Here is a 16,432-nt window from a genome sequence, read left to right as displayed (position 1 = left end):
CATGTATCATGCATAGGAACGTTGACGCCTGCAAGGCTCTGGTTATTGTTGTATAGTATTATATTATTATTATATTATTATTATTATTATTATATTATTATTATTATTATATTATTATTGTTATTATATTATTATTGCCATTTTAAATATATATTTTTTCTAATCAAATGAATTAAAAATTTGTAGACTACACTCTTCCATCTCGCTCCCTGGAACCCCAAGGTAGTATTTTCTTTAACATCACTCTACATTGGAAAACCGAGGGATTTGCAATGAGCACTATATTATTATTATATAATATTATATTATTATATTATTATTATTATTATTATTATTATTATTATTATTATTATTATTATTATTATATTATTATATTAATATATTATTATTATTATTATTATTGTTATTATATTATATTATTATTGCCATTTTAAATATATTTTTTCTAATCAAATGAATTAAAAATTTGTAGACTACACTCTTCCACCTCGCTCCCTGGAACCCAAAGGTAGTACTTTCTTTAACATCACTCTACATTGGAAAGCACCGAGGGATGAAGTACCTGTCGCATTGGTGAGTACCATAAATGCATAAATTATTATTAAACTCCACGACAAAAATGGAATTTGTTGTTTTTGTTTTGTTAATGCTAAAACTAAACATTCGCCTTGTATTTCACAGTTTGACATTTATACAAACAGTAGGAAAAGTACAATTTAAACACTACCAAAAGGACAGTTAAATATATTTAACTCTTGATTGTTTTCGATTTAAACAATTTGAAACATTAACAAAACAATCAGTAATAGAACTTCGATTCCCAAACAACAATACCACCCAATTAATTTATTTAATTTTTTTTCTTTAAGTTTATCCTTAACTCAAGTTTTTTTTTTTTAATTACTATTATTTTGATTTAGGTTTACGATGTGCAATACCAAGTGAAATTCCCAAACCAGTCAAAGGGTGAACTTCAGCATGTCTGGACTAAACCAATTGGCAACAATTCTATTTGTTACAATTTAACAGACCTGATTCCTTCAGCCGAGTATTTGATCGATGTATCGTTGAATACCTCACAAGCCAAGAGAACAGACACAAAAAGTGGTTTCACAGGTAACATAAGCATCATATAACATAACATATAAGTAAAGTCAAAATAACAAAATAATGTCAATTGTATCAAGGAATGTCCTTTAACAAGAAGTTCTTTTTTCCTTAAAGAAATATTCCTAGAGCCCGATTCGAATGTAAACATTGTAGTAGCCACTGTTTGTGTGTGTGTGCTGAAATGTAGATATCCCTTCTCTCCTTGTTTTTTAGCAGAAGGGCTGAAGTGCAAGTTTCAATATTTATTTATTTATTTGTGACACTTGGCCTTGTATTGGTGACACTCAAAGTGGTGCGGTCTTACAAAATACACAAAAGAAAAAGGAGAAAAGAATATTAACATTAACAATAAAAAAATTAAAAAATGCACCAAAACTCCATGAATGATTGTTTTTCAGTGTTCTGATGATTCACCACCAAAAGGACCCTGCTGGAAATAAGTTCTCTTTGAACTTTCATGGGTTATCCTTGGTGTTTACGCTGAAAAAACCCAATCCAAACTAGTTCATTGATATGTCTCTTTGTCTTCCAACAGAATCTCCTGAACCACCAGATATCAAGGTTGAAATTTTAGATGAAGGTGTTTTGGTCAGATGGACGAAGTCACCAAATTCCTTCTATAAAGAGCTTTCTGTGGATGAGGTCTGTATTTGTTACCATCACCAAGGCCACTTACATGTCTAGGAGTAGCTGCATGTGTAAATCTTTGTCCACACTATCACATTTTCTTGTATTGCCATATATAGTCAAGATGTGCTTATATATGGTCATAATGTGATGTCATCATAACCATATTTGGGTATATCACAGCGCATTAGGCCACTTACATGTCTAGGAGTGGCTTCATTCAGTATGTGTAAGATTGGAGATTAGTTAAGCATGTTGGTCTTATAATAGCAGTATGCATAATAAGCAGGTTTGTGCATCTAAAGCTTGTTAATATAGAGATTAAATCAAGAATGAAAATTGCGATGCTAGCCTAGTAGCTTTACCCAATCTTGGTCATAATCAGATTATATTTTTTCATACAGTATAATTTTACAAAAAAAATCAAACTAAATGTGGAGTTTCAGAAGTTTAAAATGATTGTTATTGATCTTTTTTTTTTCTCTTGTAGAGCTATTCGTTGTTCAGGACAATTTCTAAAGATGATGATGGAATTTGTATTTTGAATACCACTGACCGTTTCTACCTTGATAGAAAAGTGAATGCAAACACAACTTACTTTTACTACATTAGGACCGGATACTATAAAGGCTTTTACGGCAAGCGATCAAATACGGAACAGGTAGTAAGCCGTGGTAATGGAGCTGTGGGTGAGTTTAAAAAGGGATAAACTATGTAAGCTATTACTTGCCAAAGCCAAGGGCCCAGGCCTTTAAGGACCCCCGGGCTTCAGCATTTTTCCCTATACATTGGTAGAGCTAGGCTTTTTTATGGGGTACTAACAGTGGCGGATCCGGATCCGGGAATTCAAAATAGAGGGGGTCCCGGGAGGTGCTTTCACAGATGGAGGATCTATATCACATCAGCCCCACCATGGTCAGGGCTGAGGTAAGAAAATTTGTGATTATGGCACCTCTGGATGACCGGAAATTACACTTTCAGACTTAAAATTTCAACATAATTATCTTTATATCTCCATTTTTTAATTCTTGAAAAATTTAGGGGGACCTGGGCTGGCTTGGTGCCCCCCTCCCCCTTTTAATCTGCCACTGACTAACATGAAAAAAATTTCAGAATCTTCATTGAAGCGTTAAATATGCTAAAACGAGTGGGAATTTACTTCCAGGGTATGGCCCCAAAGAAGCCTTAATCAAGGCCTCAAACCTCTTTGTTAGGGCACTGGTCTAGGCATATGGATATGCAACAACAGACAAAACTTGTACCCTTTTCACATGGACATTGTTTCACTAGTAATAACATGGTAACAACTAGTAACATGTTACCAGGTATGTGTCAAGTGAGGAATTCACGTAAGCACCTCTGGAAGAGGTATGGCCAAAGCATATTGTTAGTTGCTCTCTTATAGTCAGCTTTGCTGTAAGGTCAGTGGTAGCACCAGTGGGGTCGGAGAGGGGGTGGTGAGGATAGTAATTACCCTTGTATATGTATGTATGGATCCCTGTTTCCTGACACCATTATAAGGTTGTTGGACTACAAGTATGTATTTGTTGATCCAATCAAAGTTAATGTGATTGCTTATCCCTAATATTGTGGTGAAAAACACAGTTTGTGCCATCCTAAACCATAAAATCAAGTGTACAATCGAAAAATAGAAGTATCAAGTTATTCAAACATTAAAATCAATATTTTGTAAAAATGTTGACTTTGGCCTGTTTTGGTGAATATCTCAATATGATTTCATCAACAATGCGTCTCATTTCGTAGTGAGACCTCACATATGTGGATAGACAGTTTGGCTGATGGACAGAGAAATAAACAAAACAAACCCTGAGAGAGTAGTTAACAACTACTCATAAACTACAACATTAACCCCTGGTCAAACAGCCTACAACACTGTGATGTGCTTTTAAAAATGTATAAATTTCCAAAACTGATAAAAAAAAAGAAAGTAATTTTAATTTCTCATGTAAATTCAAATAATAATAATTTCCAACATTTTCTAAAACAAAGATTACTTATTTTTTTTATTTACACAGTGCCTCCAGCTCCCCATACTGATAATAACAATAAGGTTGTATTTGAAACCGTCGTTCCTATCGTAGTCATTCTCATCCTGGTTCTTTGTGTCACCCTTGGCTACTTCGTAATCCGACATCAACGCCTTCAGCGCAGTTTCATGTCATTTGCCAATAGTCACTACGATCCAGCTACTGGAGTTGCAACCTTCTCAGGCCCAGATGGCGATGAACTTGGTAAGTCACTGAATTTTTACAATAATTCTAATAATATTAATACAGTAGAACCTCGTTTTTACGTACCCCAGTCATACGAACCCTCCGTTTTACGTACGCCTCGTATAGACGATGACGTCATCAAAAACCCTGAAAATATTCAAAACAAACGGCCCTTTTCAGAGCAACCATAAGTAAAAAGACTATTACAATAAACTATAACAATAAACAAACCATAATAATGCAACGTATTTTCATTAAACAACAATATTGATTGAGTCTAACACCGAGTCTGTCTCTTATACACATCTAGATGTGTATGGTGCTCAAAACAATTGCTTTCCTCCTTAGCTTCGTGTGGCAAACCATGGAAACACTTGTCTGGTCGAATTTTCTACACGAAAGCTGAATAGGCATAGTTTCGTACACGAACGCTAATTGGTTGGCTCGTTCAGTGCAGTGAACATGGTTGCTGTTTCACGTACACGAACGCTAATTGGTTGGCTCGCCCAGTGCAGCGCACATGGGTTTGGTTTGTCTCAACAGACCCAGACAACACCACAGCTCTGTTGTTTAAAATAGGCATGAAGGGGAATTCCCAAGTTATATCTTTGTCGTATAGGTAATCTTACAATATTTTCATGTTCTTCAGTTAAATAAAAGATATAAAGTGATGAATTATTACACTAGACACACGGTTTTATTTGAACACTTTATTATGACATCATAAAATGATGAATAAAAACACTAAACACATGGTTTTATTCGTAGGTCTAGAGGCTTGCTTTAGCCTAGCTAGGTAACATCGTTCGTTCATACACACATGTATTGAGTCTTACGTACGTATTAGGTCAAAGGTTACCACAAATTTAACCCAACCTCTATTTTACGAATCCCCCGGTTTACGTACGCCCTCCGGTCCCGTGCCGTACGTAAATTCGAGGTTCTACTGTAATAATATTACCTAGCCATATTTTGTACAAATTTGCGAAGGGCCATTCAAACATGTGAATATTTCTAATTATTTGTAAAATAAGATTATTTTGATACTGATTCTATGAAGATACAAATCTGAGTTGTGGTGTTTCCAGGATATGTAATGTTTTATGAATGAATGCACTACCTTGAGAATATAGTTGTGAACTTTTTATGCAGTATTGTCAGTTTAAAATTTACTCTTGTAGGCTTTCTAACCATAAATTACGAATGATGTGAGGCAATGTTTAATAAAATGCTTGGCCAGAAGGTTAAATTTCAATGCATATTTATTACTTTAGGATTACTTCCTAAAAAATTGGGATAATACTTAATCTTGAATTTGTTTTTGTTCTTGTGCAGGAGAAGACGAGGACTCGCCAATGATCCGTGGGTTTTCAGATGACGAGCCGTTGATTGTTGCCTAGCAACTTGATTTAAACATCATTTATTGTTCAAGATTTTGTTATATATGAGTTAAAATTATATTATACTTACGTACCCAGATCATCTTTGTTTTTGATTATTTTCATTGAGCATATTTGTAGATGCAATAGCGCAAGCATTTGATTTTACAGATTTAAGGAACTCCGCTTTATTATTTGGACAGAGATCATCACATAATTTTGAAGTGTGGATTTAGTCATACGTGAATATCTACCAGATTTTGAGCTAATGTACCAAATGAAATTGGTTATATAGTGATAATAAAGTTATATAAACTCAGAATATAAAAATAGCGCCATACTTTTATCATTCCGTAGTACTGTATTTTTTATACAGGACTTAATTTTTAGTGCAAGAAGACAGTGTAAAGCTCATTATTTCAAGAAGCATAATTGTGAGAAGATTGAGAGGTTTAATTTGAATTTTAATGAACATTTTTCTATATTCAAAAGCTTCTGCGATAGTACTTACTAGTCGTGGGGTAATATCATGTTTAAATAATATTCCGATTAATTTCAACTATCTTTAGATTTTATTGGGGTCAATTTTGTTTCATTTTGTCGGTTCCTTTTTATATTTTCATACTTTTAAAATTCACATAAAATGGTAGGATTAAAGGTAGTTAATGCTTTTTAATCATCTCCCTCCAAGTTATTCTGTTTTTCATATGTGTGGAATGGGTTATGTTTGATTTTCAAGAATGATATTGGCATGGTAATAAATATCTGGCACTTTCTGGCACCATTTCTTCATCATCTGTCTTAGATTTTTTTTTTTCCCCTGGCCATTTGGATATTAGTATGTAAATACAGGAAAGATAAATGAGAGATAACGGTTGGTAAAAGTTTGGGTGGTAGTTTCATGCAGCTGTAATAATGGAAGGAACATGTTTTCCAGTTTATCTCCAGTAACATTTTTTAAAGAAATTATAAGATGTCTATAAAACTATACTTGTTATGAACATATTTTTGTCATTATATATTAAGACTAAAATACACATTTTATCTTTGTGAAACATTATTATTATTATATTATGCTTATGTAATCTTTTTCAACACTATTATTTGGTCTTTAATCATATTTTTATTTTCTCATCTTTTGATCATGTTTTTTTGTTTTATATCTGCATTTTTACCACATGATATTTGTAAGATGGATTTACATTACATATATGTATGTATATATTTTCTCTATCTGTTTAAAAAATTAAATTGATTTAAAGTTTTGTTTCATCATCAAAGAGCATCAAAATGCTGTTATTTCAAAAAATTCATATATTAATTCTTGTCACCATACAATGGCTATCTAATTCAAAAATTCAATCACTCAGATTTTGTTGTTTGTAGGTACATCTTATACCACGTGATTTTCATCATGTGATTATCATGTAATTAACATGTGAATATTTCTAATTATTTGTAAAATAAGATTATTTTGATACTGATTCAATGAAGATACAAATCTGAGTTGTGGTGTTTCCAGGATATGTAATGTTTTATGAATGAATGCACTACCTTGAGAATATAGTTGTGAACTTTTTATGCAGTATTGTCAGTTTAAAATTTACTCTTATAGGCTTTCTAACCATAAATTACGAATGATGTGAGGCAATGTTTAATAAAATGCTTGGCCAGAAGGTTAAATTTTAATGCATATTTATTAGTTAGCTTAACACTACAATATGGTTTTTTTAGGGACAGTTGTTGATTTGTTTAAAGCATAAAAATATGAACATATATGAACATTGACCAATACGTGGAACTTAATCTATGTTGCTTCAAGACTCCATAGCACTACTTTATTTACTGAAGTAAAATGTTTTGATTCAACTTAAATTCACAAATTATTCTACCCCATTCACTATAGTGTACTCAGTTAAATAAACGTTTTGACTACTAAAGATTTATGTTCGTTTTATTTATTTTGTGAAATTATATACGAGACAAATTTCAAGACAGGCTTTCAAGTTGTAAAATCACTTTATAGGAAGAATTACTAAAAACTTTAGTCACCAAATACATGCCATATTATTTTTAAAATGTTGCATGTTTAAGTCATATAAATAGACTGGCATATGCTAATTCTTTTTCCATCGAAACATCTCTAAAATATTAGAATTGTTCGTTATACATCAAGCTGTATTCTCATTCTTTTTTTTTAGTCAGACTGCGAAATATAATGTTCATAAGCAGGTTTATTCGATTTTTATTAGTTCAGAAATAAAAAAAACCGAGACATAAAGAAAATAATGTAAACGAAATAACAAATTCCGAATTTTATAGAATAACAATTGTTTTTAGCAGAGTGAAAGTACGGTAAAACCTATAGAAGCTGTGGGCTTCTGGTTTTTTTTGTGAACTTCGGATGGGCTTCTTTTCTCGATATTAAGCCTGTTGGGCTTCTATTCGAGGTTTTACGGTATTCAACGAATCGCTGCCACTTAACTTTTTAATTTGTTTGCGAAAGTAGCTGCATCGCTAATGAAGAGTTGACAATGTCTCCCTTCAAAGATGTTCCTGCTGGTATTTCTACCCAGACCCTATCACCCTTATCAAGACGAATTACAATACCAAGCTCTCCCCTTAGCAGTCCATCGGAGGAAGGTTTGGAACTGAGCTGGTCATTCAGCGGCTTATTGTTATGCATGACTGTCAGGATTGGTGGAAGATAAGGGTTTGTACTTGTCGCAGAGACGAAGACGTGGTACATGCCTGGAATTGTACTGGTGAAAACACCGGTTGATGGTTCGTAACTATCTCCGTAATCAAAGTATTTATAATCGAAACGTACAACCTGAAAAATATTATGATTGATTTTAAAAAAAATATACAGCAATTGAAAATTACAGTTAAACGACCGCCTTCTTTCCCAGCACTACCCTACAGAATGACTAGTACAGTTATGTCTCACTGCCAATACGAAAATGCTAAAGAATAGAGAAACCAAGCAACAGTTGCAGTGGCAGTGCCAGAAGAGGGTCCACGTGGTACAAAACACTGGCCCTCAATCAATCAATAACACTTATTTTTCATTTTCAAAAGTACAAATAAAATGGCATACAACTAGTGTAAATTAATAAGTAAATCAAAATCCTGAAATAGCTTGTGTAGGGCAGCTCGGAAAGAAAAAATAAAGCGAGAATACCACAAGACAAAGACAAAAGGGAAAGACAAACAAATGGAACACAGCAAAGGGGCTGAAAAGAATTGTGTGTAATAAGTCCAAGATGAATGTTGGGGTAGGAGCTAATTATTTTGTCGGGGAACACTGATATTTTGAAAATCATTTTTACAGTTTGAAAGCTGCTATTTTCGAGTATGAGGTGTTCGTAGAAATTTGTTCAAAACAGGTTTGAGGTACATAACTTTATCTAGTGTAATTCGGAGCGATACCTGATACTTTATAATTTAATAATATTTTTAGAAGATAATCCAGTAAAAATACCTGTGCTGTATCTTGGTCATTACTAATTGGATTAGTTAAGCCGTATAAAAACGCTATCCCGTCACGTGGTATCGTTGTTGCTGTTGCTGGTGTTATAGGTGGGAGATCGTTGACAATAGAAGGTGTGTTACTGAGTTCACATCCAAGCAACTCAAATCGCATTCCAGCCTGGTAACCTATCCACTTTGTAGGATGTATTCGAATGTAACGGGTGGTTAATGGGTCATACATATGGATCTGGAGAATTTCTGTGCCATATTCAAGACCAAGCAGATCCTATGTAGAAGAAGCAGCAGAACATTTAACTTACATTAAATTTACAGCAACTATACACTTTTGCTTCATGCGTTTTACTGTACTATTAAAAAATACATTGAATGACTTATACAGCCTTATTTCCTATCATATTTACTAATAAAGTAATTGTATTGATTGTTATTAGCCGGGCACTCACTGCGCGACGGTTGTCGTCCGATGCGATTAACTCGACGAGCAGAGGGCGTCACATCGTCTACCAATCACAGTGAGCGGGGTTGGATTCGGAAAAAAAACTTGGGGGAAAATAGATGATGGAGATAGTTGGAAATCTTTCTCTACCAACATGAGTGCAAGTACGATACTTACCAATGGTTCACCATTATTTCCTGTCACAAATTGCCAATTAACGCCATCAGTACTGTAAGATATCTGAAATTCTGTGACAACAATAGACCACTGTGGGTAATCCATGAGAACGACAGCCGATACATTCTTTGTGTCGGAAAGATCAACCTACAATAAATGCATTGGAAATTTGTAGTTAGTTTTGTTGTTATATTGTATTTTTGTTCTATTATATTGTTGTTCTTTTGGGCAAAGACAACATCATAACTAATAAAATAATTATCTTTTTGCTGAAAAACTCTGTAAATTAGCAAAAATGAATTGTTTTTACACTTCTTTCTCACTAGTTTGATTCTTTTAAATGAGCAATTAAAATTGTAATATTTTAGGGGCTTCACAATTTTATTAAAGTTGTTGACAGATAAGTGAATTTTATGAACACCTGGATATACGAGTCATAATCGCTTGAGCTCGGCATCCACCCGAACCCTTTAGGTCTTGCATCTGAAGGACGGGATGAATCTACATAACTTGAGGCTGTGATGGCGCTATCAGGAATAGTTCCCTTATCCATTCCAAGTTCATCAACACATGTATCTATGAAAAGAAAATCAGATTTAGATACGATAATTAATAGCTACCTGTACAATTATGTTGTAATTCTTACTTTTTCTCGTCATTTTGAAAGCATATAAGCCTGGTTGTTCTAGTCTTTCCTCTCTTCACTTTTTTCACATTTTATTCTGTGATTATTTCAATATTCATTGCCTCTCTTTTAGAACACACGCACTCAGCCGATTTCTACTTAATGTTTCTTTAAGAAATGGGCAATGTCTGTTTTAGATATTACAAAATCATGTAGTGTTTGACTTGATTGGTACTTGTTTGGTTAGTTCCTCCTCGGAACTGAACCAGCAGGTTGCTGGAGAGTGACAATTAGGCTTATAGTTTCGTAGCTTGGTACTTCGACTGGATATAGTAATGTACAGGGTCGGCGGAAAGTTTTTTTAAAGTGGGTGGGGGGAGGGGAGGGCACTAGTAAGGTGAATGGGAATGTGAAATGCGAGGGAGCCGATCATACAAAAATCTGCGTAGACATTATATATTTTCTGCCAAACAATGGGGGTGGGGGGGTTTTGTTCCGCCGGCCAATACCATCCTAGTACAGTGTGTCGTAGACTGGGTTCCAGTCCCTAAACTTTATCTTAATCAGTAAAAAAAAAAGCTGGAAAATCGATTTTGGCACCAATGGCGTTCCATATTACCTATTTGCTTGGCGTTTCATAGTATAGTTTTTCTTGGATTCGCTTGTGGCAAGTGTAAGTGTGTTGATAAAGTGACATAATGAGCATTTACCTTTCTGACACCGTTTGCCAGTGAAGCCAGCAAGACACGCACATTTGAAACTTGTTCCTTGCTCTGTACACCAACCACTATTCAAACAAGGGTTAGACTCACAGGCTCCGGGCCCTAGAACATTAACAGAACGTACAAATTGGCCTACTAATGTGTTATGGATGTTATTTGAAGCGCACTCTCTTCGAAAGTGTATACCGAACTTCAATCAATACAATACAAAACTTCCAGCCATTAAAGCCATTGTGAAATTAGCCTTTGTCATTATTTTAGTTTAAATGGGGTCTAATGAGACCCCATGAAATTGGAATTTTCATTTCCTGAACATTCATTCATTATTTATTGAGCGTATATCTTACCGTCCTGACACACGTAACCAGTAAAGCCATCAGGACACTGACAGGAGAAGCTAGTGGAACCGATTGGCTGGCAAGTTCCTCCGTTCTCGCACGGATAATTGTTACATGGCTCTTGCACATAATTGTGACCTTCTGACGATGAAGTTGTCAATGGTCGGGTTGTTGGTTTATAGGTCGCTAAAACGAAAGCTTATAATATTTTTTTAAGGTATCATAATCTACAGGAGTGGCACCAAAAACTGTAATGAGTTATTAGTATTACAAAGCGCATTAATAATAAATAATAAGATTTGCATGGCCGTTCGTGCATGTGCACTTGGTTGGAGCACACAATCCGATTTATAAAGCGAACATGTACACTGCAGTAATACCCAAGGCGCTACAGAAGAAAGGAATAAAAAAAATACAAGATTTTTTATGAAGTACGGCAGTACTTATACGAATTTAATACGAATTTAAGTACTTTATGAGAGTCACAGGAAGGTACTTGCATGTGCACTTGCAGCCAGTGGCGGCGCCAGCAAGGGGGGGGGGGTAGTTTGTACCTTTGTTAATTCAAATTTATTGTGTTTTTATAATTATGAAACTGTACTGTAATTTTTGAATATTACCTTTTGTAAATTTTATTCCCATTCACTTTTTATGTAATTTTTTACTCATATGGAACATGGTTACATTGTATTAGAATACAAATCAAGATGTTACTGGCAGCGTTCACAATAAACGCATGGCATAAAGATAAACTCACCATCAGGGTCTTCGCACCCCAGAATTTCCAACCTGAGACTTGGATGACTTTTGAATTCTTCGATGCGAATGCGCACATATCTTGTCATAACAATGTCGGTAAAGAAGTTTTTGACTTGACTGTTTTTGTCAACATTCGCTTTAAATATCTAGAAATATATATTACATGATTTATAATTATTACATTTATGAAGTTATCATTGAAAAGTACTGTAGGCTATTTGACTTCCGTACTAACATGGATGCAAATCCCTTATGTATCACTTTCGTTTTTAAATATAAATAAAGTATACCACAAAGAAGACTCTTTAATTACAAATACGAAGCAGCTAAATAGCCCCCACCCCTGCTTATGAGAACAAATCAATTTCTTAAATCATTATCAAAGTTCCCTGAATGAAATAAAATAAAGTTACGAATAAATTGCGAATATTTTTAAAATCACAAATGGCTACCCTCACTGTTTCCCAAGTTATGTGATATAGTAGCCTACAGTAAATACTTTTGCCGATTTCCACTGTAACGACAATGGAATAATCCTCATGAATAAATAATGACGAAAGCCGTGATTGGCCGAGGTAAAAAAGTTGAGCAAACGAATAAGTTTTAAGTCCAAGACGGAGTTGGTGTAGGACGTAGCTGGTAAAAATAAGAAGGTAAAGTTGTGAGTATCTATGTCATTTGATTACATTTTATAGCTACAAATATTGCTGTGTAAGAGTGTTGATATTGATATATTAGCCGTCAGAATTATTTTGGGATGGTGCCGATCCCGCACCTATATCGCTAGGCAGCGGTGACTGCAACTATGGGAGTGTACTTTGTTAATCTTAGTGAACTTAGAGGCGGCCCGGGAGGCGGCCTAGGCCTGTCAGTCTTTCGTAGGCCAATAATAGGGACATTCTAAGCTAGGATATAGGACTGTCATTATTGCTTTCGGCCAACACTGTTGGACTCATGTTCTCGTTTTGAAAACAACCACCCAATGTGGTCGGAGTTTAATTAAGCAACTACCTGTGTGGGAAGGTGAGCCTAGCAGCTAGCAGGCAATACCACGCAAACAATGAAGTACTAGTTCAGATTAAGTTTTCCCAATTCTTTATAATGTCAATATGCATAGGCCTATGTATTTCTTATATTAATCATCTGTCTTAGGGTATTTATTGGTCATTCAGTTGAATCGAATTGGTCTTTCATGTTGTTTGTTAGCTAGAACAAACAACTGTTAATATTCAGGAATGCCAGACTGGTTGCCAGTACACCTGGTGGATTGATTCCGAATTTGGGATATTGATCCAATTAGCAAGTCCCAGCCATTCTCCAAACTAGTAAAACCTCGTAGTATTTATGTTCTGAGATAATTATCATCTGATAGACCTACCCAGAATTTCTGGCTATCCACTATAGAGGTGTCTGAGGGTTCTTCCCCAGAGAGCTATCCAAGTAGAAGCTTTGTTAAAATAGAACCTACCTGAGGTTCTCCACTTGTACCATTTGAGATGGTTGTCCATGTGTCACTGTCATTACTAACTAAAACGTTATAACTAGTTGTCCACTCAGGCCAGTATGAATGACCCTGGGTGATGATGCCACTTATATACTTTGGGTGCCCTAGGTCCACACCAAACCATTCATATTTCCTTTCTGATGCAGCAGCCCATCCATAGGCATTTAGTCTTCCATATGTTGCTGTACCTTCACCAGACCAATATGATGATGCTGACAATTGACTATCAGGTATTGATTCACTCTCCAGTCCAAGAGGTGTTGAGCAATATTCTAGTTTTTAAAAAACAGATTTTCATATGAAGTCTTCTGCGTCTGTAATTATGTTATAAAACATTTTTTTTTCAATGTTTACTTGGGCCTACATATTAAATATTTATAACAAAACAACAACAATAACAATAATAAATAATATTTTTAATATTTATAGTAATACAATAATAATAATAATAATAATAATAATAATAACAGTAATATTTATCAGTAGAGTATGTTCTTCCATCTACATAGTAGTTTTGATAATGTATAGTTTACTGTAATTTTGTCATTGCTATAAAAATTAAGTATTAACTTATAGCCAACAGACATACCACACCTTACCTTTTTTACATGTTTTACCAATGAAACCAGGTAAACACGTACATTCAAAGTCATTTCCAACTTCAGAACATGCTGCACCATTTTTACATGGGTAGGACCAGCATGATTGAGTTTCTGTAAAAACCATTATGTAATAATTCATAACATACTTTTCTATTTATTCACTTATGTCAGTTACTATTAGCAGCAAATAGCTGAATTTGATTGCATTACAGTAAAATGTAATATAAATTATAATTAAATTAAATCAAACAATAAATAATAAATATGATTTATACAGCGCACATATCCAAAGTGCTCAATTATCCAATATAAACAATTTAAGATGTTTTACTATTGTAACTTAATCAATACCAATTACAGTACAAATGCCCAAATCAGAGCCATATCCAAGATTGCAATTTGGGGGTGGGGATAGGGTGTGTAAAAATGGACCAACTGGGGTATACCAGGAATCCAGGAGTCTAGAGGACAGAGATGGTTGGAGTACATCACCACATTACTATGCCATTACTTCAGTGCATGCCCTAATACTGGCCTAACAAGATTGCTCGTTATAAATGTAAATATTTAAGACTCTTTTTCATCTCAGAAAATATATACAGTATCCAGTAAATTCTCAACTGTCTTAAAAATGTGGACTTTTTCTGATTTGTTGGAAGGAGGGGGGGGGGGGGGGGGGGTGGTGGAAATGGTACATAAGTACAAATCCCCCACACCTGGATACAGGCCTGCAAATATTTTCATCCAATAGTAAAATTATAACATAGAAAATTTACTATTAATTACTGTATTATATTTAGCACTTGTGAATTGTGACAATACGATTAATATATCATTAAAATTGTAACAATTGTATAATGAACTCACTGTTTACACAACCGAGAAGTTCAAATCGCATACTGGGATGACCGTGAAACACATACGGTTGGATCCGAATAAAACGGGCACGTACACCTTTGATGAAAATAGCTTGAACTGGTGTATCATGGTCCAGGTTACCGTCAAATAACTAAACAGTTGATGAAGTAATAATACATGAATAGAAAGATTATCTATTTTGTGCTTTTCTTTCATTTTCTGTCAAAGGTCCTAATATATATATTTGATATTTGTAGATATAATTCATACGATATACTACCTTAGCGTTTTGATATGAATCCCGTATAGTCTTCCATTGTTTACCATCCATACTATAATGAACATAGTAGCTCATCACAAACTCATTGTATACAGCATTTCCTTGAGTTACAATGCCAGTGATGAGGCGAGGGGTGTTGAGATCCACCTGTACCCACTGATCTGACAGCTTGCGGTAAGAAGCCCAACCACCATCACCATTTAGACGTGCAGCGCTTGGGCCGGATTGCTCATCAAACCAGCTAGATGAAGTGATCATGTTGTCTGGTATAGTACCATCTTCCATTCCAAGGGGTGTACTACAATCTGTGTACAGTATTGTATTTCACTCCATTATTAGGTAAATCTTTGATTTATATACAATACACGGTTTTTTTGAAAAACTAAGATTCAAGACTGTTTAAACAGCCTGTGCTTAGATTACTCCCTGCCATTCAGATGCTTAACCAAATGAGGTATGAGGCCATGACAGCTAGTATACTTGTACAGGTATACTGCTTTAGTGAAGCTGCTTGGTGGTTGAGATGCTTGCCTTCCAAATACCTGGGTCCTGGGTTCAAATCTAACTAGTAGAATTAATCTAATATAAAAAAATAAAATAAGGACTAGGCAGCATCATTTCATCCTGATGGACCGTTCTGCTAAGCCCCACCACTTGGATACAAGTCCCTGACGGCAAAAGTTCACGCATCTAAAGCCGGGCACACACTCTGTGCCCTGGTAGTCAGCCAATGTGATACTATGGAGTACACAACGCCACAACACGCGCGCTATGAATCGTTTTTGATGACAAACCATTCAGACTGCCACCGACAATCAGCAGACCCTCTGACAGGGAGCGGGTTGGGGTTCGTCAGCCAATGGTCATACAACCATTGTACGATGCAGTGAGTGACCAGCTATATTTGATATAGATATAATAAATATGTAAATAAATGAATAGTCATGCATCACTGACTGAAGTAAAGTCGGGAAGAAATATACTTACGTTGGTCTCCATGACTTAATACCACAAACTGAAGGACCAGAAAGTTAATAAGTTTCCCTGATTGAGACATTATGAAGCTGAAAACTAATGCAATGTGGATATATTAAGATGTTAGTCTTGACTTTGTAACAGTTCCAGGGTAACTAAATTATTTCTTACCACGTATCTTCATGTATTCCAAAATTTGAATCCCAAGGAACATACTTAACACAGGATTTTAGTTCTTAATTTTTCCGCTAGATTAGATCAGACGCAACACCCTAGAAATAAGTGTTCTTCAGACATTGACTCATGGGGAT

At 34.9% G+C, this 16,432-nt stretch overlaps 2 protein-coding genes across 3 annotated transcripts in view; one reads left to right on the top strand and one right to left on the bottom strand.

Moving 5' to 3' along the window:
- Window positions 1-7,290, top strand: part of LOC117103702 (sortilin-related receptor-like) — a 57,879-nt gene extending 50,589 nt beyond the window's left edge. Inside the window, exons 44-49 of the mRNA XM_033244308.1 lie at window positions 473-573; window positions 921-1,116; window positions 1,646-1,752; window positions 2,228-2,426; window positions 3,774-3,989; window positions 5,307-7,290. Coding sequence (XP_033100199.1) covers window positions 473-573; window positions 921-1,116; window positions 1,646-1,752; window positions 2,228-2,426; window positions 3,774-3,989; window positions 5,307-5,371 — 884 coding nt within the window. The 3' untranslated portion in view covers window positions 5,372-7,290. The remainder of the gene's footprint in view (window positions 1-472; window positions 574-920; window positions 1,117-1,645; window positions 1,753-2,227; window positions 2,427-3,773; window positions 3,990-5,306) is intronic.
- Window positions 7,291-7,735: 445 nt separating this feature from the next.
- Window positions 7,736-16,298, bottom strand: LOC117103673 (neuropilin-2-like). Of its 2 annotated transcripts, none has more exons than XM_033244270.1 (12): window positions 16,134-16,298; window positions 15,147-15,451; window positions 14,876-15,017; window positions 14,006-14,119; window positions 13,371-13,678; window positions 11,901-12,048; window positions 11,153-11,341; window positions 10,794-10,907; window positions 9,880-10,034; window positions 9,459-9,605; window positions 8,835-9,110; window positions 7,736-8,183 (listed from the first exon to the last, which is right to left on the bottom strand). In XM_033244270.1, the coding sequence occupies exons 1-12, from the start codon at window positions 16,201-16,203 to the stop codon at window positions 7,839-7,841; spliced, it is 2,313 nt and encodes a 770-aa protein (XP_033100161.1). In that variant the 5' UTR covers window positions 16,204-16,298; the 3' UTR covers window positions 7,736-7,838. The 2 variants fall into 2 exon arrangements, with proteins under 2 accessions (XP_033100161.1, XP_033100163.1); XM_033244272.1 differs by having other exon boundaries at window positions 11,153-11,329; window positions 16,134-16,294.
- Between the last annotated feature and the right edge of the window lie 134 nt (window positions 16,299-16,432).

The sequence above is a fragment of the Anneissia japonica genome, unplaced genomic scaffold (genome assembly GCF_011630105.1).
Source record: "Anneissia japonica isolate Jap-2015-1 unplaced genomic scaffold, ASM1163010v1 scaffold288058_len748972_cov163, whole genome shotgun sequence".
Taxonomy (NCBI): domain Eukaryota; kingdom Metazoa; phylum Echinodermata; class Crinoidea; order Comatulida; family Comatulidae; genus Anneissia; species Anneissia japonica.
The sequence above is the reverse complement of the archived record's forward strand: the minus strand, read 5'-3'. Positions and strand labels throughout refer to the sequence as shown.

What these genes read in the sequence shown, in the direction of transcription:
- LOC117103673 (XM_033244270.1), bottom strand. Translation starts at nt 16,203, where the DNA reads ATGTCTCAATCAGGGAAACTTATTAACTTTCTGGTCCTTCAGTTTGTG. An exon ending in GGGGTGCGAAGACCCTGATG is followed by an intron (nt 11,342 to 11,900) that starts GTGAGTTTATCT and finishes AAATATTATAAG; the next exon opens with CTTTCGTTTTAGCGACCTAT. An exon ending in TGGCAAACGGTGTCAGAAAG is followed by an intron (nt 10,035 to 10,793) that starts GTAAATGCTCAT and finishes TTCTTTTCATAG; the next exon opens with ATACATGTGTTGATGAACTT.